The following is a 24403-nucleotide window of genomic DNA, read 5'->3' on the forward strand; positions in this document are numbered from 1 at the left end:
GCCGGACCTGGCCATAGACACAACTCATGGACCTCAAGTAGCCCATGGACCTCCAGGCTGTTCCTGTACAAACATCTACCTGGGACAATATCGGGACCCTTGGTAGCGATTCTATCTTACTTTCCTCTTGAAGACCAGCCCAATCTAGACACTGAGACAGCTCATGTCCCTCAAGTAGCTCATGTATCTATGGGATGTATACCCGATACAAACCATCTACCTGGGACAATGTTCGAACCCTTCTGCCTGTGGTAGAGCTTCCATCCCACTCTGCTCTTGACGACAGGCCAAGCATGGACAATGAGGCAACTCTCCATCTCTTCGTGCTCTTTGAAGACAGGTCCAACAAGACCAAAGAGACATGGGCCGTATCAGGTACATCCCGGAGGCATATGAGCTGCCAGGGGTGCATGGGTTGTCTTGATAGCCAGGCTGAGCCAGTCTTCAAGAGCAGGGCGAGACTGAATCTCTACCAAAGACAGAAGGGTCGCGATATTGTCCCAGGTGCATGGGTGGTATCAGGTACATCCCGGAGGCATATGAGCTGCTACAGGTGCATGGGTTGTTTTGATAGCCAGGCTGACCCAGTTTAAGAGCAGGGCGAGACTGAATCTCTACCAAAGACAGAAGGGTCCCGATATTGTCCCAGGTGCATGGGCCATATCAGGTACATCCCGGAGGCAAATGAGCTGCTAGAGGTGCATGTGTTGTCTTGATGGCCAGGCTGAGCCAGTCTTTAAGAGCAGGGCGAGACTGAATCTCTACCAAAGACAGAAGGGTCCCGATATTGTCCCAGGTGCATGGGCCGTATCAGGAACATCCCGGAGGCATATGAGCTGCTAGAGGTGCATGTGTTGTCTTGATGGCCAGGCTGAGCCAGTCTTCAAGAGCACGGCGCGACTGAATCTCTACCAAAGACAGAAGGGTCCCGATATTGTCCCAGGTGCATGGGCCGTATCAGGTACATCCCAGAGCTACCAGCGGTGCCCGAGTAAGTTGTCTCAATGGCCAGGGTGGGCTTGTCTTCAAGAGCAAGGTGAGTAGGAATTGCTGCCGGAGGCATCAGAAGGGGTTCTGATAACCTGATCATTTGTCAATTTTCAACAGGATCAAATTGCCACAGAGTCCAAGGACAAGATGTTTTTAGTATTTGAGGACAAGAATAAACAACAGATTCACAAAGATAAGTTTATTCACGATACAAAAGGCTTACAAAACAGGCAACATAAATGCATTAGGGATTTAAATGCATGTTATAAATGACTTGCACACGATTTCCTGCACCATCATACCATCAGGTAAGATCAGTCCTCTCAGAATGTCACATTACACTATAGTTGATGAGAATGCTATTGCTTTCCTTGATTTAACAGTCCTCTAGACGTGACTTGACGTGTCCCTGTTGGTTGGTTATTTTGCAAAAAGATCAAATGTCTACAGAGTTCCTCCCCATTAACTCTCATTGTCAATATTTCCTTAGAATAGCATGACTGACTGATGGAGCATTGACGTATGTCCCCGACTCACAGCAGCGTCCAGTCGATCCCGCGACACTTTCTCCAACACCATGTGGTACGCCTGAAGTTTCTCCTTGAGTGCATTGTAGAGCTGAAGAAAAAGGAAACATGACATGATGAGACACATACAATGTATCTTATACTGGAGTAGTTCAAGCTTTGAGATGCCTCACTAGACTACGAATCCATAGACTGTTTGTCTGTGCAATTTTTCTCTGTTGGTGTTTGCTTATGACCTTGTGATGCATGGCACAGGCATTGACTATTATTAAGCTGTAGAAGGCGTAAATTTCTTGATTTGGTCCCAGGGAAAGGACATGCAAATCATATGAGTGAGCTCACTACTTACATCCTTATCAGAGTCTGTTTTGGAGTCTTTCAATGTGGACAGGAGCTGGTCTATCGATGTGTAAGGCATCCAGACACTAGGGGCAGCACAGTGAAGTGAATTCTGCAACATATGAAAATTTATGTCATTCTGCGAGTTACATATATACAGGACAAGTCACAACAAGCTTTTAAAACGTGAAGGAGTAAGTACATGTACTATACCCCAATAATAATAGATAATACAGCAGACTATGAAATTTTGCCAGCGTTTCATTCTGCAAATGCACTGCTTAAAGAAACAAGCCTTGCTTCAAAGTGTTAAATTCATGTCGCAGACACAGAGTTTCGTTCTGTCGACTGCCTATCAGAAAAAGAACTTATATCCTGAGAAGTAGCAACTTGTCTTTCTATTTCACAGTACACACCTTAAGTCCAAAGTATTCTTTTCCTTTGCCAAGCACGGCATCGATGTATTCTATGATCACTTCAAACGAATCTTCAAGTAGGTTGTGGTCAAGCTGGAGGCGGAGAAGCTCAGCAAGATTCACTTTCTGTAAGGAAGAAATACAAAAGTAAAGATTGGGTTGATAGACGGACATCAACTGTGATAGAGGTGTCATCTGTCTTCACAGTCTATCTTGAAACCTTTCAGTAGAACTCAGATGACCTGCGCATCCAGGGCTTTCTGACCAACCTGGGAGCAACCAGGCTTCCTGTACGTTGCCCCAACTGCATAACAGAATCTTCCAACATTTAATCCGATACATAATATCATTTGCTCACCTTATAAGATGCCAGCAGCCAGCTAGGAAGGCCATATCCCTGAGAGAGTAGCTTTTTACTGACACACCGGTGGTAAACTGAATGGCCTTTTTCTTCATATTTGTTCAGGAACTGGTTGAGGAGACGCCATGCTTCGTCCGGAGCACTAAAGGAAGAAAAATGCAGAAGTTATATGACAATTAGGGACCAAGGTCTCATCACTTATATACAAGAACCAACGCTATGCTGTAAATGGATCATTTCAGGTTCACCTTATCTTTGGTAGGTAACCAGTCAAGGAGAAGGAAAACTCTGATATAAAACTCAGAGGAGACTGGAACCCTAAAGATGCAGTAGGATATTTAGTGAATGAGCAGAAAGAGGCCCACATAATTGTAACATTTTTGGCAGGATGCACAAAGCCTTTAATCTGGTGTCAGGTTTTCAAAATCTGTGTCCAATGGTGAGACCGAAAAGACCCGAATCAAAGAACCTAAAACTGCTTACTTGACTTCTTTTGTGGTGTGCCTTGCTCCAAGCTCATTATCGCTCAACCAGTCCCAGGCGGAGGACGTGTAATCATTGTCTCCCACCATGTGGTGGCTGCTACCCTGCGACAACCAGATGCACCGCGTTGCGAGGCCTTCGAAGACAACAGTCAGCGGGAGTTTGAATTCTAGACAGACGAGGATGGCTTGGTCGAAAAGCCCGGCAGTTGTGAGGAGGGCAGCCATTTCGTCAGCGGAGGGAGTAGGGCCTGAAAATACAAATACTCTTGCTCTCTTACAGTGTCAACATGGTGAACCAACAGTGGTAGTCCGTAGTGTAGCGAATACATTGGGCCAAAACAGGATCTCGAGTGGCAGCCGTGGGTATTTGAGCTCCAACTGGCGATATACAATGCTAAATCCTACCTGTTGTATGTGACGGTCGACAATCTTTCTTGAGCAGTTTCAACCGAGCGTGAATTAACAGATACTCCTTTTCCAAGTCACTCAATTCCAAAACAGTCATACTGGATTTCTTGGCCGTCACAATTTCATCTCCGTCAGAATTCCGTTTCGGTGATCGTCCACCGTCTTGGTCGTCCGTCTGGAAAAGAAAGGTTGAGCATTTTCAATCGACTTTGTTCTCTGGGTGTCTGACGAGTTAGTATTAGTCCAGATCAGACTGTATAAGTTTATGATCACACACTTTCTTGTCAATTATAATTGATCTTACCACAGTTCTGGGTTGAATTGATGGAGTGACAATCCAGGCATATTTTGGGTCCACAAGTTGTAGAGCATTCATGGCAGCGAGGTAACACTTGGCCTGTCTCTGGAGACCCTTCAGGCCGGGCATTTCCCTTCCAAGCCTCATGCCGTATTCATACATCACATTACCAGCTGCAAAAAAATTAACCAAATACATAAAATTTGAAATATGCAACCAGGCAAATCATGCAAGATCTCTTGAAGTTAGTGTTGTAGCAAAATTCTAAATTCAACTGATGATGATGTTTGGGGACAGCGTTTGTTTGAAATGTTGGGTGTGCGCTTACCTTTCCTGAAATTGCCTCTGAATGTGTGGAATGCATAAAGTAAGTTGTAATAGTTGTGAGTTGACAGGTCCACCGATCTCGCCCGTGATTCCATGATGCTCACCACCTGCAAGATAACACAATCGGTAAATTCTCATGTGACATTTAAGAACAAATCTCTGATCATGCAACATTAAAACAAAACAGAAGTAGGAAGAAGCCACTGGACTACCCAAAGCAGAAGATGCACTTATAACGCACATCTCTCCAAAATGAGGGCTACTCTTCCCTATTTTTGTAATGGCGCAGAGACACTCTTCTGCAAACTCAAGACAGTGTCACAAACATATCTGTGCAAGACAAACTCACATCATCATACATGTCAACGTAAGGGAACTCCACCAAGGCATGTAGCTGTCGTCTCTCACAGAGCACCACCAAGAACTGACGTAAACAATCCTTCCTGCGGCTAGGGTCAGGGTTACTGATCATCGCTGAGTACGCCTCCTCATTGTGACCCAGTTCTAAATGTTGTTTGAACTTTTTCGACCAAAGTGTGGGCTGGAATGAAAGAAGGATAAGTACAATGGCTATGAGTATGAATAAGCGAAACAGTCATGCATTAAAGTTTGGAAAAGTCAATTTGGCTCTATCACGATCTTATGCCAGTTCCAATGAACCGATAGACCAGTATGAAGCACTTGCTTGGGTATGACCCACACCATGTACTTCTGACCTTGGCATAATTAGAGACAATCGGACAGAAAGATCAGCATCAAGTCAGCAGTGATTGACTTGTGAACGAAAAGAGGAAGAAAGTTCATAACCCGTGAGATAAAAGTGCACAACAATCTTACCAGGTTTAGGTCATCATCGTCTGCCTTGCTAATGGCTGTCGTTGCCAAGGCGATCACAATGTCGGGATAATCAAACTGTTCAAACAACTTGATCACCTGAAATATGAAATAAGAAAGCTATTAGGAATCATGTACGAAAGAGAAACCCCATAAAATTTCAAAAAGTTTCTGAAATTCCCCATTTGTTTTGTGTAATCCACTGATCTAAGAATCTGATGCTATCCTACGTCTGTTGACATCTTCTCAGTAAGATCCCACCCCATGTTCTCTGCACAACGCCTTCTTCTAGTCACTGTAATCTTCAACACAAACCTTGAGGTAATACAGTATGGTCATCTTTTTGCCGTCTACATCCTCTGGTTGGGGAACTTGAAGGAGCCGGTCGAACAGGAACACCTCGTCAGACACATCATGAGACGCATTGAGCAAGCAGTCAACAGCCTTGTACGGCTCACTGGAAAAAAAAAAATTCATCAACTCAGTGTCTGAAAGCCCTCGGATTTATTTTAGATACAGTGTAAGTTTTCTTAATAGAGAGGTTCTACTTTACATATCTTTCCTTCTCTTACCGTGTGTTCAGGTAACAATGTCCCAACAGAAACATCCTCGATGACAGATTTAGTTCGCACCAGCCTGACAGGAGGCGCACATACTCCTGAAGTTGAAGATACTGACATTTCTCCATGAGGAATTCTGGGAAGAGAAATGAACCATTCAGCGGCCATCTTGGATAAGTTAAGGAATACATTGTGACGATATATAATTTAGCAAGGAGAACAACCTGCACAATGAGAAGGGGCCAACATAATCAAAGTGTAGATAGTAAAGAACATAGTGAGGATTCGTCAACTGGTCAATCTACATAGCAAAGGCTCAACACAAAGCTTTCCTTCTTCACGACACTCAAAAGGATACAGTAGCTGCAGAGGTACAGTCCAGAAGGCCGTCCTCTCCTCCTCCAGTAACTCGGTATTGGCGAGGAGGTATCGCGTCTGGCTTCCTCCGATGCCATGCAGGAACAACTCCAATAGACTGAGATTCTGTGCACCTGGAATGAGTGGTGGACATGGTGAATGCTCTACATCAGAAAATCCTTGGCCAAAATATTCAAGAAATCTAACTCAGCAAGTCACTCTGTACAAATAAGATATTTCTAAAGTAGCAGTGCTTTGAAGGGACCAATGAACACTGCTGAGGGCATAGCAGAGAAATGGACTTATTTACCTATGAGCTGATTTGCTGCGGCTGAAGACTCGGATAGATCTAAAGCAGCAAGTTGTCTCAGGCTAGCTTCTCTGAAAACAAGATAGTTAAACCTGTTAACAACGTCTGAAACATTCCATGAGTAAGCGCCAAACTTATGCTGTCATTAATTGAGAGGTGTCCTGATTACAGAGAATGCAATTAAAATTCCCAATTTGGGAACTCGTGCAGTATCCTTCATAGAGAGATGACCTTGATAGAGACGTGTCTGGCTCCACTGTGCATTAGACTTACAATGTGCTATTCTGAACTGGCGTAGCAGGACAAGTGATCATCCAATTCACGCTGTGATACGCATGCAATAACTTAGTCGTCCTCGGAATCAGATCAGAGGATATTCTCTCCAACAAATCCAGGGAGAGTCCTGCTTGATCGCCGACGCTGGTGTCTACAAGAATGGTCTCGAGGATGAGGAGATCACGGGTGATGTGGACGCGAGTCTCCACGAGATGGCAGAGACTCCTAGACAGGATTGCTATGGCGTCATTACTGGAGTAAAGATGGCTACACGTATTCCTTGCAGTGTCTACTTCTGAAAAACACAAATGGTGGATGAGTGAAGTACATGTGATATTGACAGGTCTAAACATTACGGGTAAGACTTCTTAAATAAAAGACAATGGTATTGCCACACCACGCCATCCTCCTGAGATCAAGGTGTAGACCATAATCTGACTCTTTAAGGGAAATATCGCAAAGATTCAAAATCATCCTTACCTCCGTTTTCTTGTTGTGCCATGTCATACGTCATCACATCTAAACCTTGCACGAGATTTTCCAGAGCACGACTCAAGTCCACAACATTTTGTATATTGGCTTTGACTTCTTTGACAATATTGCCGTTCAGTGGGTCAACACCTCTGAAAGAAAAAGCACCAAAATAGAAGTAAAGTAAAATGACTTGTCAAGTGTCGTTTCTCATGGGATACTATTTGGATAGGTGACGGTTCTGTCGGAAGCCATTTTGGGACGAAAAATCAGAACGTCTAACGGCCCTAAAAGAAGACTTACACTGGTACCATAAGACCATAACTGAGCCACAGAAGAAATGATGAAGTACAAACCTTGCTTCAGCATCTGTCAGAAGTATTGTCACAGCTTGTGATGCTAGATTTTGTGGCGACCCCAAGCGGTACATCTCGTCATCAAACGTGCCGACCATATCTGGAGTCAAGTAGCTTCTAACAATCTGTATACACTTCAGTAAAGAAAGGAGATCTCTGTGTGCTTGTGTTTCTGAAAGAAAAAAACCCTAATTTTGAAGTCAGGACAGTATAAAGAGAGTATATGGAGAATATGCTACATTTAATGATGCAATGTTTGTAGCGACTTCTGAAGTAAGTTCAAGTTAGTTCTTATTAGACATTACGTACCACCCAGCATGATGTGCATATCCTCAAAGAACTGCAGTTTGAGTGTCCCGGCAGGCGAGAGGTAGAGCTGCTCGGTGGTCTCACAGGGCCGCAGGATGGAGATACAACTCTTCTTCACCAGGCAGATGAGACCGCTGGAGAAATCGGTGAAGAGACCTACACTACGTGTTCCAACCTGAAATACAATGCAAAATTTGTAATATTTAACTAAGGGCCATATTGGGTACTTTAGCCAAACTAAACCTGTGATGAGACATAAAGTACTATGAATAGTGCAGAGCGCTTGGAATCGTCAGGTGGGCCTGGAGCATCGTTGCAATGGCATATTTTAGCAACACCTTTTCGCTGCCAAGACATCCAGAAGACAGTGTTTGCAAAATAACAAGCTGCATTCATGACTTCTGAATTACCTCATGATAGTGCACACAACTGGAGTAGAACTTCCCCCACTGTTGGATTTGGAGATTCAGAACTTCTTCTTCAGCCATCTCAAACTCTTGAGCACAACGCTGGATCTCATCTTCTAAAACGAAGGTGACTTCATCCTTTAGCGTGTTGAACGAGACTGCCTGGTCCACCGGTAGGTGCACATCCATAGAACGCCTGTAAATCTGAAACAAGAAATATATATCTATCATGTACTGCATTCTCACTTTAAAGGGACAACTTGGGCATGGGGTTGACCTGGCCAATCCAGATCAATAGATCTAGCTGTATCAGAACATGCTTTGCTAACGCATGATGACAAGGACAGGTGATCCAGGAAAACCTCTGAATCCTGAGACACTCACATTTAGCGCCTTGATGATGTCATGTGTGAAGAATTTGCCTGGCTTAAAGATGGCCTCCATGTAGCTCTCTCTTGGATCTTTATCTGCTGCGATCTCTAACTCGCTGCTCTCTGCAGGCTCCAAGTACACTTGATGCCATTCACCTACGCTTCCACTTGTCCTGAAGAGAAAACAATCAAAACTTGACGCCTGTGGCTACTTTGGAGAAGATAATCATCTCTCGGAACTGGCAGCTTAACAGGAGTTTCCTAACACATTAGTACCTAAAGGTGTAACACATTCACCCTTCCAGGTGGTGGTCTACCAGTGCCTGATAAGTGGAAAGGGTATACTTGCCTTAACACATTGATAGGCTGTACAAGGTCAACTTATGCTCCGAGAGAAGAGGGAAGTCTTTCTAAAATACATTGTATACTTACACATCAATGCAGACACAACGTGCAAATGTCTCACTTTCACTGTTGGTCCACACAGCCCAGAGGTGTGAGCTAGTCAGGCAGAAATCAACAAGATCTTCCTGGAACAATAAAGACAGAACGGTTATCATGTCGATAGGTTGAAGGAGATAGTCCCGTTGGTGATGAGAAGTGGGGCCGAGCAGGTCGATTACGGACTAGGCCTACTGTCCATCTGCGTAGGTCCTTTAGTTGCCCTAGCATTGACACCAGATATGTTGCTTACTCATACTGGCCTATCTAAGCTTCTGAGGCCCGGGATCTGCAGCTAGTTGCCGACTTAAATGAAGTTAATGGTTTAAAACATGACCAAAAGCAAATTGAGTGTATTCCATTTTACTTACACTGGGTGCAAAAACGTTGGTGATGTGCTTCAGTTGGTATCTTCCATCAACAAGAATTGGTTGCAGGATGCAGAACTGAAAACAAAGCAGATTCGCTTTTTAAAGACAAGAAGAGAAGGATGGTTAAAAACACTACATGCATTTGCAGGTGTGTCTGCTTTTCAAGCCTTGGAAGGCCCCATCAGCAAGTGCAAAATGCAACACCCAATGGGAATCAAGAAATGCCAAGTCAAGGCAGCCGACAGCTGATCACACAACCACCAGATGACTGAATCATTGGTAAAATGCCAGAATACAGGAAAGCAGGTCCCAAAAAATTTCCAACCATTCCAAGTAAGGTTTTTTCAAAGCATCAGAATTCTCACCTGACACCGATCGGAAAAACTCAGGAACACCCCAAGATAGGGTACGGGTATCCCTCCTCCTGTGCCATTGGCCTTCCTGATCATGTGACCATTCACCCCTATTGATAGCATCTGTGGGTCGACATGACCTGGGAGAAAGTCGAGGACATCGACGGCAATCAGACACTCAAGACTCTTACAAGCCCACATCCGGATTTTATGGTCCTTGCACACCGAGAATATAAACGGCTCCCCTCCAACAGAGTAGAAACATAAACTCTGTACCATGTCATTAGCCTCCTGACCGCCCCTGAAAAATAAACACAATGACTCTTAGATGTACAGTCAGTCCACACAATTTTCAATTTCAAGTGAGGGTCCTTGTTTGGACTGAGTCCATGTCATCGAGTCTGTTACAAATACCCGGTAGGCCAAATTGTGTACGAAGGAACAGTGTAAAGGGGCCAGAGGCTATTGGCTTTGGTGCCTCAAGTACATGTAGCCAAATAATGTGTCTTTTTATGTAACCCTTGCCAAGAAACCTACCTAATCATAGCAGGCACAAGCCCAGTCCACAGTCTGTGCATGACAGATGACTGCTTCAATTCATACTGGATGATCAAACCTAAAACATAAAAGAATAATCAAAGCATGTGAAGCACATTAACTAACAACTTTACAACATACGCTGGAACCTCAAATAAAGTGGCTGAAATCCGTGTCATTTTGCCTATAGGGGGCACTTCCTTAAAAAACAGCTGTGCTACACTTAGCCATCTTAATGCAACAAAGAAGACTTACTTTGTACATGAGGTGGCATCTTAATGAGTAAGATACTGCCAGTGTTGGTTGCCATGGCAAAGAGGGAATCCCCTTCGGTGGTCAGCCATGTTGCTGACGTATGTATTTGATACGCAGGGTTACCATTCGTTTGGATCGGGTGGGATGCGACCTTGTTGATGGAGGCATCGTGGAAGATTGACCAGGCTGTTCTCTCGCCATCAGCACATTGGATTGGATCCTGAAAATAGCAGTTTTCCTGGTCATTTTTATATCATTTAACAAAAAATGCAAAATTACTTAGAAGGATCATATACATATACCATTTGTTTCAGTCTGGGAAGTCCAAACATGCCATGACATTTGTATTACATGTATCTGCAAAGCCACAATGAAGTTAGTAGTTACAGCAGCCAAACTGAGAAACTGAATTTTCACAAAAGAACAGAATTTGTATTTTATTACCACAGTGCGTGTGCTGATCCTGGTTGGATGTGAAAATAACAATCGGTGCACGCTTGATACGGTCGCGACCAGTATCACGACATCACTGTGACTTTCAACGATGCTGATGCCACTCAGAATGGGGGTGTCTTGGAACCTATATCGCACACAGCTTCCAATCAGGTTTGTGTCCATTGACTGCTCAACAAGCTCAAGTACATCATGGTTAATGCGCCTGGAATTGAAAGAAAAACTCTGCATGAATCAAAGTATAACAATTAGTAAGCTTATTCACTCTATAGTCTCTAGTCTAACTATAATTACCAAGGGGACAATGTTTTTAAGACCAAGTCCAATGTACAAGACAATGGTATCGTACCATCAATGGTCATTTCACTCACAGCAACAAAACATATATAACAAAGTGATAATAATCTTTATCTTATATGACAGGTCAACAGCAAACATACCAATAGATAAATCTGTTCCTAACTGGCGAGCCATCTCTTCCACCATCTTTGAATGCGAAGCCACCTGCACTCTCTGGAAGTTTGATGTCTTGAAGAGGACTAGGAGCACCACCTAAAAATGGAACACACTGCATCAAGCATGAGATTATTGGCAACTGTAAATTCATTTATAGGACGGAGTTAGCCTATGGCTATGCAAATACAATAATGCATGGACAGGAGTTGGCAAGTGTGTTGGCCTGGCTGATAGTGATTGAGCATTCAAAAAGAAAAAGAAAGTGGTGTGTTGTTCCTTGTTGATCATTTCAGTGTGAGTTTCGGGCATTAGATCGATCGCTATGCATCTAAAGTCGAGATGGCCAGATGATGTAGATTCTTTTCAACTGAGCTTAGGGTCTGACCTGTATTGACAGATATATCTCGCCATTTGTTCTGGTATCTTGGGCATTGAAGAACTTCTCGATAGCTCACACCGCTTTCCGCCATCTTGCGACTCTCCAAGCAGCTAAAACACTTCTTCAACGCTGTTTCCTTCTGGGTGTATGGTTATTTTAACTATTAACTGCCTGTTGATATTTTGTATCACCGTTACAAAAAGTAGTTCTAAACGTTTCAATTTCTCTTGAAAAAAAAACACAAACTGTCTCCATCAAATGAAAAATTCTGTATTTATTTTATTTTGTTAGCCAATAGCTGTATTTTGAGGGGAATAAGTGTGTAATAGGTGTCATTTGAGTATAAAATTTCCGGATATAACCCGGATTTTACACAAAATGGCGGTGGTGTGAATTACAGGGGTACCAGCGCATTCCAACCGGAGAGACATTGATCGAGGCTTTAAAATTTTGAGAAGATTTCAAGCCGAAATACACGCTTAATCCAATTTGTAACGGTAAATATTTCGTCATTAAAACCACAAGATATCGAAGAACATTCTGCACAATCGCTTAATCGTAGAGTTTCATCAGTTAGTGTAAAAATGGAGTTTGTAAATGTAATATTATAAACCATAGGCATAGCGTAGCCGTAGATGTAAAAGATTGCAGTATGAAAAATGTACACAAAATGGCCGATTTACATTGTGCCGCCATAGCTCTTTCATTTCCGCATTAACAACTAGTCGAAAATCTTTTAGGAAGGTCCCACCAATAACTTTCTCTGTGCCTTGTTCGTTGTTTTTGGATTTTGCATGCAAAAAAATGTGTGTTCTGTGACTGTCTGCCCTAATATGACATGTTTGTGATTGAAGATTGCTGTTGACTAACAAGAACGTGCGACTATTTTATCATTATTTCAGGTGCTGCCGAGGAGCAATGTCTTACTACGATCGTGATCGTTATTCAAGGTCTGACCGAGACCGTGATAGCTACAGAGATCGAGACCGAGGAAGAAGGGATGACGACAGGTGAGGGCGGCGTCTTCAAATGAAAATCTGCAGTCTTTTTTATGGAATCCTTTCATTTTTTTATAAGATCATCTAGGTCACTGCCAGTATTAATGCCCACGGGTATACAGTGTATCTTTAGCCCTCTGACTTTATCTTCATCCCTGCAAACTCCTGCTTTTCTACTAATATGTGATTATTCTTTGAATAAAATTTTCAGAGCACCCTTGGACTGTAAAGTCTATGTAGGAGATCTGCCCAGAAATTGTACCGAGCGAGATATCGAGGACGAATTTGGTACATGCGGTCGCCTGAAGAATGTCTGGGTCGCAAGAAATCCATCTGGGTTTGCGTTCGTTGAGTATGAGGACCCGAGGGATGCAGAAGATGCTGTGAGACGGTTAGATGGAGTGTAAGTTTAAAATCGGGAAGCGTGATTGAATTTTTGTTTTCCCAATTCAATTGAAATTGATGCAATGCCAACTTGTCAACAAATCACAGAACTATGTGTCAGTGGTAGAAGAAGAAAATCAGTCAATTTGTTACCCTCCTCTTATTTGCCACTGCCACTAATGAGGCATTCTTACTGGTGAGAAAATATCTTCATGCCTTGAGTATAGGTGCATGGGGGACGAATATACCCGTATTCAGCTTCTATCATCCAAATGCAGATATGAATCTTCATCGTGAAATGCAACCAACGCCATCAATGAATGTTGATCAGCTCGGCCCTAAGATCAGAATCGGCCCTCCCATCATCATCATCATCATCGGGCGAATTTTGTGTTTTTCCAAAAATTCGACATGATCAGCTCGAGTGTAAACGGGACACAGTCATCCTATGTACGCTGAGTTTTGATCGTCCTAAGGTCAACTGAGTGAGAGTCTCGATCACCCTACGGTCAACTAAGTGTAGATCATCCTAAGGTCAACTGAGTCTAGATCATCCTACATGAGTCTAGATCATCCTAAAGTCAACCAAGTCTAGATCATCCTAAGGTCAACTGAGTCTAGATCATCTTGAGTTTAGCCCACCACAGCCAGCTTGAGTCCTGATACCCGACAGTGGGAATTAGTCCTGCAGCCCTCATATTTATCGACATGAGTCAACCTGAGAAAGCGCAACAATTGCTATGAATCAACCCATTGTGGAGTGTGACTGCAGCTGCTGGAAATCTAGTGTTGGCACTTTTACCGCTCATCTGAATACAACCCAACTGAGTTCAACCCTACTGAATTCAACCCTACTGAATTCAAATCAGCACGTATCAACTCATGAGTGAAACCAGCATCAGCACACTTAGTCAGACCTTTTGAGACTCGACCCGTGATTGACACCAGCCCGACTTTGGCTGCAACACCCGTCGACCCCAGTTGATCTTACTCCGCTCACTTGAAACAGTAGGTGAAGTAAACAATTTCTATTCTTGTAGAGGAGTTGCAAATTGTATCGCAATGCATGTTATACAAATATGTAGATGATTGAAACAGCATCGCCTCAAAATGTGCTATGGCAATTAAAATGAGGTACAGTTATTTGCGAGTGTGACACAAAAAATTCATCCATAAGGTACCTTCCCCATAGAGCTATACCCTATACTATACGCGAACAATAGTTTCATGGTCATGCACCCTTTGTGAAGCCATTGTTCGCGTATAGTGTAGTATACCGTATACCTCTATGGGGAAGGTGCCTTATATGTACTGTAAGAACTGTACAGTACTGGCTTGGGCCTTGGCTGTCGGAGATCCTTCTCGAGTGGAACTTCACCCTCCATCCCTAGGGTATCCGTATTTGAGAGATTCTATCTACTGTGTCCTGAAAGGATCTCTCACATCAAATAAACAGTTATGGTCACTTGAGTTATTGAACAACGATGCCCTTGCAACTCCTCTACTGGTTATGTGTTTTTCCCATTAATGAATGCATGTTTTTACTACAGGTGATGGCTTTAGATATATGCTGGGTGATAAACTGTAAATGAACTGTTGATGTGTGAAGATAATCTTCATTCCGTTTGTTTGATTGGTACCATGTATGTTAGCAAAGCGTGCAGAATCCTGCAGCCGAACATGTCGCCCGATGCCTGCGAGTGGATAAGTAGGGTCGGTACTGGCTACCATTCTGACAACAGTAATGCAAATTTACAGACATCATAGGCCTTGCAGTTTGCTTGTGCAGTTCCTTCCAGGATTTCTTAATTTTGGTGTCTGGTTTCGGAACTCTCCAGCCTTACTTGGGCTTTTAAAAAATGTATTTATAGTTGTCATTCATTATTTCAGCTCGATGAAAGGCAATAGGATTCGTGTTGAGCACTCGACTGGTAAAGTTAGACCAAAGCCTTGGATGAGGCGGGGGCCACCAAGATCAAGAAAACCATTCCACCCCGATGATAAGTGCTTTGAATGCCACGGTCGTGGACACTATGCTTACGATTGTCCAAATGCTGGAAGGAGATCAAGGTATTCCAGGTGTGCAAATTAAATTGCTGCCTCTTTCTATTTACTCTGCTGATCATGACTGATGGTGACATATCTCGCACGATGCTGTAAAAATTTTCAAAACCTGGCTGCAAACTAATTCTAGTGCTTGCCCTAGTGACATTCTTTTCATGGCTCTGGCAGTTCTTCGAAAGCAACAAAATCTGGGCAAAGGAAAGACGTCAATATTGGTCTTTGGTTATTGTCTCACTGTGGGTGCTCAGAAGGATATTGCAGTTCTAAAGCTGCAGAATAGACTGGGAGTTTCAAAAAGAAGTCTGATATAAATTGTGGCTCATTGATGCCAGAGGAATACTTACAAATCAATTAAATGATGAGTTGTAACCTGGTATAAACTAAGTGCAAGACACTCAGTTCCCTGTTTCAGGTCACGTTCCAGGTCATCATCTCGAGGTGGAGGACGCAGCAGGCGTAGGTACTCGAGGAGCCGCAGCAGGTCCAGGAGTAGGAGTTATAGTAGATCGCGATCTAGGTCGAATGACCGCCACTCTAAGAGGAGGTCAGTATGCACTGTTTCACTAATATTCAGGACGGGCTAACATTTTTAAAGCCATTGTCAAATCCCCTTGTTTAGTTAACCTCATAATAAGTTTATGGCTTAGTAATTAAGGATCAGTTTAACTTTAAAGAAACCAATTTGAAAGTAATGTTCTGATTTGGTTTCAGGTCTCGTTCCAGGTCACGCAGTCACCACAGCAGGAAATCACGATCTCCGAGTCGGCACAGTAGTCCGGGCAAAGATGACGACAGGAAAAATGGAGACCATTAGGAAATCATCCTGACGTGCACCCAGAATATCACTTGCTTAAGACTTTGCATTTTACATCCAAATGGACTATGATCTTATTACTTACACGATATTTAGCAACGTTGTCTGGCGTGGCTGTTAGAAATTTGCCCATTACTCCTTCAAACATAATATGACTATCAGAAGCATACATGTGTATTGGTGTTGATAATGGAGTGGATATTAATGCTTACTGGTGTTTTAGATAATGATGTGTTAACTCCAGCAATTGAACAAACAAATTTTCTGTTGTGCATTTTGTATTTGATGTGAATGGAAGTCCAAAACCTTTTTATTTGTTTTTATGTGCATGAGGTGAGAAGTTGATTCTTGTATTGAGAGATTATGAAAGAATGCTCTTCAGTGTTTTATTTATATTGATTTTCATGACCGAGAAGAGTGACCACAGATATAAGCTACTTGTTAGATATTCTATTGAAAATAAAGTGCATAAAGACAAGCAGCACCTTGCACTATTGAAGGTTGTATAGGTTTGGTTCAAATATTTTAAAACAATAATCGGAATTTTCCTGTACATATTTGAAAACACGTCTCAGAAATTCTGCTTCACGATAGGAGCTCCTTCATACTTCCTCACCTCGCTCAGTAAAAACACTTAGTAACTTTATGTACTGTAACTTGTGGTATGTGTAGTTGTGCGTTATGGGAATCATTTGTAAAAGAAAATAAAGTTTTTATCAAATTGCCATTTGTGTTCTGTTCGGAGATGTAACTTGTGGTCAACCTGCACTGCCTTCACCACAACTCCACCCAGTGACTGAGGTGGTCCACCTGCGCTGTAACTCGACTCGGTGACAGCAGAGGTGGAAGACCAGTACTGGTTTGCCTGCCTTTACAACTTGATCCAGTGACAGAAAAACTGGTCAATGCGAGTATTGGGAGTGGCCCAACTGCACCACAACTTAGACAAGTTGCCTACCAAAACGGACCGAATGACAAGACTGTCTCTGGTGCACCTCAAATTCCCAACACAGAAGATGATGTAAACTACGCTCTTGAAAAAACTCAACCTGACCATAGAGACAGAGACAACAAATAGGCCTGCTTTGTCATCGACATCCTCGAGAATACAGCCACCACCTGGCCATAGAGACGACCCCGCATACATTTGGGACGACAAGAGCACCTCCAATGGATAGAGCTGTTGTCCTCTCTTGAAGACAGTCTCAACCTGACCAGAGTACCAACAGATAGAACTGCTGTCTCATTGGCATACTCTTGATTACAGTCACCACCTGGCCATAGAGATAACGCCCCATACACTGGGAACAACATAACAGCACTTGCAACCAAGACCAGAGCGTACTGAATGGCCAGGACTGCTTTCTATATGCGAACCTGAAGACAGTCACAACCTGGTCATAGAGACACTGACATTGATGTACTGGGGGAAACACCAGTTCGGTGCAATGGAAATAGCTGCCTTGTCAATGCTTCCTTGAAGACAGCCACCACCTGGCAAACGAGACACAGTCAAATGCACGTTGGGCACGACCAGAGCGTACTGAAATGGCCAGGGCTGCTTTCTCAATACGCCCTTGAAGACAGTCACCTGGCCATTGTGACGCAGTCACACGTACCAGAGCAAACTGATATGGATAGAGCTGCTTTCTCAATGCGCCCTTGACGAAAGTCACCGTCTGAACACAGAGACACAGTCAAATGTACTAGGAACAACTCCAGAGCGTACTGCAATGCGACATTGAAGACAGCCACCACATATGGCCAAAGAGACACAATCAAAAGTACTGGGGGCAACACCAGAGCGGGCTGCAATGGCTAGAGGCGCTTTCACAATGCTTCTTGAAGACAGTCACCACTCAGTCAGATGTACCGGGAACGACACCGGGGCGTACTGCAAAAGCTAGAGCTGCTTTTTTATGCGCATCTGAGGACAGTCACCACCTGGCCATCGAGACGCAGTCAAATGTACTACGGGCGATACCAGAGCGGACTGAAAGGGATCGAGCTAGCTGCTTTCTAAATTGGACTATGAAGACAGTCACCACCTAGCGAAAGAGACAAAGTCAAATATACGGAGGGCAACACCAAAGGGTACTGCAATGGAAAAAGCTGCTTTCCCAATACGACCTTTAAGACAGTCACCACCTTGTCACAGAGACACAGTCAAATGTAGTTGGGACAACACCAGGGCGTACTGCAATGGATGGATTGCTTTCAAAATGCGTCCTTGAAAGCTGTCGCAACTTGTCCATAGAGACAGCGTCATGTGCTTTGGGGAAACACCAGGCTATTCCTCGTGTACAGTTAGAGAACAAATTAGTTGGTGAGCCTACCCGACCCATTTTGTGATGGAAAGACACACATAACGATCCTTATAATCCCGGACTGCTGCAACGGAGAGAGAAATTCGATCAGCGGTGTTTGACAGCGGTTTCTATCGCATCCCGATCAAGGCTTATGAGGACAAAGTCACAACTAGGAGGCGAGGACAAGACCAGATGTACACACGCAGTAAAATGCGTCGGTTATGTTGGTTGAGGCTTGTCACCACCCGCGGTTTAGCAATGTCCTCTAGTCCCAGTGGCAAAAGTGTCCTTCCCTATGGCATGGTGACGGATTAAGGTAAGGTTCTACAGTAACCCAAGACTTCCAATACATGTGAAGAAGTAGAAAATGTCCCCCCTTGAGAAGGGTCCGGCCCTATCGTATTCTGACGAAAGAAATTCTGAAACAGTAAAATTTGCAGGAAAGACCGGTAGTTTGTCCAGATGTGCGAAGTTTTGATTCCCACTACGCCAACCGGACTCCGTTGAGGGGAGGCTACGGACCCAGTTAGAATCGCCAAGGACCAATACAATGAAGTTTGACAAAATTTGTCGGGGACGTGCAGTGCACGTTGTTTTATTATTCACCAATTACATCTCAAATAAATTATTAATAAATTATTCCGAGAATGTTATGAAACTCTGATTTGAATCCGTTGTGGTACATGTGTAGCACTTTGGGTCTTAGTTCCATGGCCCTTCCCTCTCCAATACAATGCACATGTATATATAAACAAATTACAAAAAGACACGATCAAAAGGATGAGATCCATTGGGCACACACTGTACTGCTTATCTATTTTAAGCTGCGTGAGTTTTGTCATCAACGGCTGTCTCCGCATCAAATGTGTCCAGCATTTCTTTACTGCTATGGTATTTTCTGAAATCGAAGAAAGATAATGTACAGTCGTGTATATACAAATGATTGTAGAGCGGAATTGAATTAAAGGCCTACGGGATACACCCCGGACGAAGAATGAATTGTCTCAGGAGTGAAAGAAAGGATGGAGGCCACACCTGTTTTATAAGAATCGTATCTGGTCAAACCTTACCCACGTCGTCCAAAGTTCTCCCCGTCTTCTAATGACTCTGGCAAAGCCTTGTTTAGCGTCTCGGGGAGGAAGAAGTTCATAACGCCCGTGAATACACCCATACAGCCGAAGATGATCAGGGGCAAGGGCCGCCAAAGATCCTCCTGTAATACAAGCAGATTGATATATTTAAAACCAGTTGTATATATTGATGAGGGGCCGTAGAGTCTTGTTCATCCGCGGCTTCGTTGATGGGGTCGTTGCAGACGATTTCGCAGCTTTTTTTGCTTTAGCAGCCCAATAACTTTGTTTTTTCAAGAAAAAAGTTTGGGTTGGCAGGACGTATAGGCGATGACAGGGGTGCCCCTGCCCTGGCCTGGCGAAGGTAGAACCAGTTCACAACTGAGTCATAATTACACCTGTACCTACCAGCCTCGCTAGCTGTGGTGAGAGGAGCGCCCCTGCCCTGGCGAAAGAAGACCCAGTTCCTACTCCAATATTCCTGGCGACTGTTGGGAACAGCTCCGCGGAGAAGATATAGACAGTTCCGAATGCGCCCTGGAAGGTGCACTTCGCAAGCATCACAAGTGCCATGGTCAGAGGCTGTAGATCTGAAATTCAGATCAGATGATTTGGATTAATGGATGATTACAGAGTACATAGTTTGTAATAATCTTTGACTTGAAGTTTCCCTGGCAAAAACAAATCTTTAAAAACAGCAAACAGTGGAGGTGCGATTAAGGAATATCATCAGAAGCAATGTTTTCCTTTAATTTGACGACCTGGCAATGGGCGTGAAGCGTATTGCGTCGTTGGAGGACGATGGGTGTTTTCTTCTCAGCATTCCGGGATGCTGATCTAAATTGAAGTCTGAAATAATACACGAATGGCAATTTAAAATTTTAGACACATACCTGGTCGATTTAATAATGGAATGGCTGAGAACAAGCATAGTCCTCCAAAGAACAGGAACCCGCCCATTGTGTATCGCCTCCCAACTTTCTGCATCAGGAAGACACAGATGGGGTAGGATGACATGCTTGCAACGCCGCCTAGCGCCGTGGTGAGGAAGGCATTCGCGCCGAAACTCGTTGGCATGAGGATGAGACCATAGAAGAGAAGGCTGGTGGTAAACCTGAAATTACATGAGCGCCGGATCGAAAAATTTAAAGTCGATCGGTTCTTCAACGACAAGTTTCTCAATCGACTGAGTTGGTCATCATTGATATTGAATAACAAAAATTTGAAATGCATTTCCGGATCTTCTCCTGCCATATTTGTGAACATCGGTACAGAATCGCTTTCTTAGCAACCCAAACAACGGAGGGAGAAGGGAGGGGTAATAAGAATGTGTTCAGTAATTTTCATGACATTATTTTCGCAGCCCACAAAACTGGAATTTGATTTTGAAAAGCGGAAAACTCTTCAAGAAGGATGTTCTAATCGCAAGATAAGAGTTAGATATGGCGACGATGCGGAATCCCCAACGAGGTCCCAAGCTACACACTCACATCCAACTTGGAGTGAATAGTAAGCTTACCGGCACGCTATAGAAAACTGGAAAGCACTTTGTGACAGTTACAAATGTCGATGGTGGGAGATTGGTAGATGCGCCGAATCGTCGGTGTTTCCATTCTGAGCTTCTGGGTCTTTCACTCGGTAATACCCCCTCAGTAATGCGGGTGAGGGGATAGGAAGCAACTGACCCTGGTATGCGTATGCGAGGATGAGGTGTCTCTCGAGGTGAAAAAACCGACTGACCATTGTAAGAATATGACGAGCGTGATTTTCCTCAGGTTTGGAGTCCGCAGCAAGTCGAAGACTGTACATTTCTTCTTCGTGGCGGCTTCCCGTTCCTGCAGTGAAAAACATCCAACAATTTTACGACTATGGAAAGAAACTCGGATCTGTCCCATTCACTTGGCCTGGGCGTCTCGACGCCATTCACGTTTTAAAAAATCCTTTATACCTAGCAGTTAAAAGAATCAGTATAAGCAAGATGATTGTTGTATACTCATGTGAACCGAGATATAAGCGTTGCCCTTTTTGGGTCAAGAGGACGACTTTGAGGGAAGAGAGTAATTCTTCATTTCCAGGATCATGAATAATCCTTGTCACCACTAACCGCTTCGGTTGCTTCTTTTAACCACTTGTTGTCCGCCGGTAAGGGTCGTCTGTTCCACTTAGCCATTTTCCTGAGGATCGTTTCTGCTTTATCTATCCTGTCACGTGATATCAACCATCTTGGCGATTCGTCAGCTATCCTGAAAAAGGGGATTGAGAAGTGTCATCCTTGCACTCAATAAATACCATTTTTGGGGGAGGCACGCACCCCTCCTTTGGGGGGGGGGGGGAGGCACGCATCCCTCCTTTTGTCGGAGAGGAACTTTTTTTCAGGGAATCTCTTCCGAAAAGGTATAAGGAACTATTACTCAGTAAATTTAGCTCTCGTACCATGCAGAAGTTAGTTAGTCAGGAAATTAGTTAGGAAAGAATATCTAATTATTAAAATGTTAAGATGTAGATGATCGGAAGATAGCCACTTTATCCAAAAGGTTAATAGTTAGATTTTAGATGCCAACTCACAAAAATGCTAAAAGCCTAACCAGAAAGTTAATAATTACATAAAGTTGGATAGAATGCCCACTTACCAAAATGTTAAGAGGTAGATGACCGGATAGATACCCAGAATCAACTGGAGTGTGATGTGGTTTCTGATGAAATATGCAAGGCCGGGGAGTGTGAACATACCAATGGTGAATCCCCAGTGGTACGGCACGCACACGGGGACTCGGTATTTCAGACCTGTAAACTCGACCACTGAAATACAACGGACAGCGCGTTTGAAGAGAGTGCTATCAATTAAAGGAAGACAATAAGCACGAGCCAGATAGATCAGATTAAGTTTCACGAAGTCGTTAACAGTGATCTACCTTCTCTCACTGGAGTATCAGTATTATTCCCCTTTCCGTTTAGCATCATCTTTCTGGAAAAAAATGCAACGTACCCATAACAAACGCAATGGCAAAGATGGTTCCGGCGCCAGCACCCGTGACGAACCTAACCCCGATCCAGGCGTAGATATTCGGCATGAAGGCCCCCACGGTCCCGCCGAGGATGGTGGTGAGAATAGTGAGTAAGAGTGCCACCTTACGACCGAATCTGGAAGGAAATGCGTCAAGTTTAAGCCAAAAGCGGCAAGTGTTAGAACAGTGTCTTGGATATCCAATAAGGTAATAAAAAAAGGGGATTGCTGAATGCGTATTGAAAGACTTCATCCACGCTTTCAGAAATCCCCTCTTTATAATACCTAATGGAAAGACTTTGACTACTACATGTAATTGCAAGATGTCTGTTCCAACGCGCGTTTTACGAAACAGGCGGTAGCTTCGATGACGAAGCCATTGATTCGTTCATCGTCATTGTCATTTGTGACCTGTCAGTATATCCACGTCAAGTGTCGGTGGTATAACCTACCCATCTGAAATAGCACCAAAGAAGGAACATCCAAACAGGAAGCCCATGAAGTAGACGGATTGGGTCATGGAAGTCAGCCATTCTCTATCACACACGAGATCAAACTGCAACAGAAAATAATCAATTAAACTCGGATTCGTCATTTAATGAGATTTCGAAGAGCCATGAAATTGGGTTGTCTCTAAAACGGCCTTTAGAACCTACGTATGACGTCCAACAAAATCTACATCGGAACACTCCACATACCAACATACGTTCTCTTATAATCCTTCCTGTTTGAACTGGCTAGAAACAAGAGGCTCAAGGGACTGTCGCTCGGCTGATAATAGGACGGTTTCGCAACTCTTACGAAGGACGAACTCGATAAAATACATTTTTACAGACTTCGTCGCGTTCGTAGCACTTTGTAAGGGTTGCGAAACCTGCATTTTGTAAGGTAAACTTGCAGTGATCTAAAATATTTTTCTTAAATTTTACATAAAACATTGATTATGCATTACGGTACCTGGCTGACAATGGTAGACTCAAAAACAGACTGATCGAACGTCCAGGCCGAACAACCAACAGTACTTGTCATATTATCAACCATCAAGCTTCTGTTCCAGTTGATCAAGTCCGAATAAGAATACTGTGTAAAGTTCAGCGCAAATCGTCTGCACTTGCTGAAGATGACGTTAGCATCACGGTTGGTCTCCTCCGGTATGGCGATGTTCTTTTGTTGCTCATATGTCAGGTTGCGTAGCTCTGGTATGTCACACCAGTGATCCTGATCTGCACCAAGAAAGATGATCGACAGGGTGTGGAGTCCGGTCGGCCATCCCGAGAAACACAGGATAAAATACTGGAAGATTTGATATCTATTAAATGATCCGATCCGTTGCAGGATATTCTCGAACGCCATCCTCTGGCGAGATTTGGAAACGAGGGTTGCAACTTCTCTGGTATCTGCCGAACCGTTTGTAACTGGGCCGAGGGTGTGGCCGTTTTCCTCGGTCCCGAGGCCCAATCTGTCGTCACACCTAGAATAGAAGCTTATAATAGAGAAGCTGTCAAGATTGTTGTTTAAAAATGCCGCGGAAGGCCCAATGATCATGATTTGTTGTTGTTGTACATTTGCGGGTCGTCGCACCTGGAGCCTGGACTTGAGAAAAGGACTGAGTCGTCGGCAACCAAACATTTCAAAAGCATGCAGCAGGAATTAGGTAGGGTAGGGGACTGTAGGCTCTGGGGGGGGGGGGGGGGCAGAACACCAGGGTTTTTCTTAATTCAGTCCTGTACAAGTGCTACCCCAACTTACATTTTAGGATTTGTAACAATTTCCAACAATCAAGGAAAATTAAGTAGCAACAACCGGCCTGAAAATTGTGCCCTACACATAGATAGAAATAAGGCCAGCCTTATAAACATGTAAGTTCAATATTTATCTAACATATCAGGCGATTTCTGGGCCTTCGAATTGGGTCGTGTTTGATTTTCAGGACTTTATAATCGAACTAACGAAATCACGAATCACGAAATATATAACATTTCGGTGTAAGTAAAAATTCAGAAAATTAGTACAACTCGAAATATCGTTGAACCGAGCGTTCTTTCTATAACCTGTATTACATGTATTAGGTAATCAGGAGACTATGTCTTTCAGGGGACAGATGCCTCCCAAG

General features: G+C 43.6%; 3 protein-coding genes across 5 annotated transcripts; 1 reads left to right on the forward strand and 2 right to left on the reverse strand.

The window, feature by feature from the left end:
* Nucleotides 1-1174: 1174 nt before the first annotated feature.
* Nucleotides 1175-11745, reverse strand: LOC135492713 (nuclear pore complex protein Nup160-like). 2 transcript variants are annotated; one of them, XM_064779308.1, is made up of 28 exons: nt 11654-11745; nt 11253-11364; nt 10807-11017; nt 10360-10579; nt 10105-10183; nt 9580-9868; nt 9215-9289; nt 8835-8932; nt 8416-8575; nt 8035-8235; nt 7625-7799; nt 7316-7487; nt 6969-7111; nt 6486-6783; nt 6213-6283; nt 5904-6036; nt 5558-5713; nt 5301-5442; nt 4989-5084; nt 4501-4692; nt 4153-4258; nt 3831-3997; nt 3524-3701; nt 3117-3366; nt 2631-2775; nt 2273-2398; nt 1867-1968; nt 1175-1608 (listed from the first exon to the last, which is right to left on the reverse strand). In XM_064779308.1, exons 1-28 carry the CDS (start codon nt 11736-11738, stop codon nt 1477-1479), a joined length of 4314 nt encoding a protein of 1437 aa, XP_064635378.1. In that variant the 5' UTR covers nt 11739-11745; the 3' UTR covers nt 1175-1476. The 2 variants fall into 2 exon arrangements, with proteins under 2 accessions (XP_064635378.1, XP_064635377.1); XM_064779307.1 differs by having other exon boundaries at nt 10804-11017.
* Nucleotides 11746-12053: 308 nt separating this feature from the next.
* On the forward strand, nt 12054-16632 carry LOC135492618 (serine/arginine-rich splicing factor 3-like). Of its 2 annotated transcripts, none has more exons than XM_064779174.1 (6): nt 12054-12144; nt 12550-12657; nt 12857-13048; nt 14920-15108; nt 15506-15637; nt 15805-16632. In XM_064779174.1, the coding sequence occupies exons 2-6, from the start codon at nt 12566-12568 to the stop codon at nt 15905-15907; spliced, it is 708 nt and encodes a 235-aa protein (XP_064635244.1). In that variant the 5' UTR covers nt 12054-12144; nt 12550-12565; the 3' UTR covers nt 15908-16632. The 2 variants fall into 2 exon arrangements, with proteins under 2 accessions (XP_064635244.1, XP_064635245.1); XM_064779175.1 differs by having other exon boundaries at nt 14920-15099.
* Nucleotides 16633-18782: 2150 nt separating this feature from the next.
* LOC135492655 (organic cation transporter protein-like) lies at nt 18783-24107 on the reverse strand. The gene is made up of 11 exons (XM_064779222.1): nt 24040-24107; nt 23248-23761; nt 22743-22846; nt 22273-22427; nt 21917-22085; nt 21391-21529; nt 21027-21121; nt 20180-20400; nt 19695-19876; nt 19287-19429; nt 18783-19114 (listed from the first exon to the last, which is right to left on the reverse strand). Coding segments are annotated over exons 1-11 (1803 nt in total). The 5' UTR covers nt 24042-24107; the 3' UTR covers nt 18783-19035.
* Nucleotides 24108-24403: the final 296 nt, after the last annotated feature.

Source organism: Lineus longissimus, chromosome 8 (genome assembly GCF_910592395.1).
Source record: "Lineus longissimus chromosome 8, tnLinLong1.2, whole genome shotgun sequence".
In the NCBI taxonomy this organism is placed as follows: Eukaryota; Metazoa; Nemertea; class Pilidiophora; order Heteronemertea; family Lineidae; genus Lineus; species Lineus longissimus.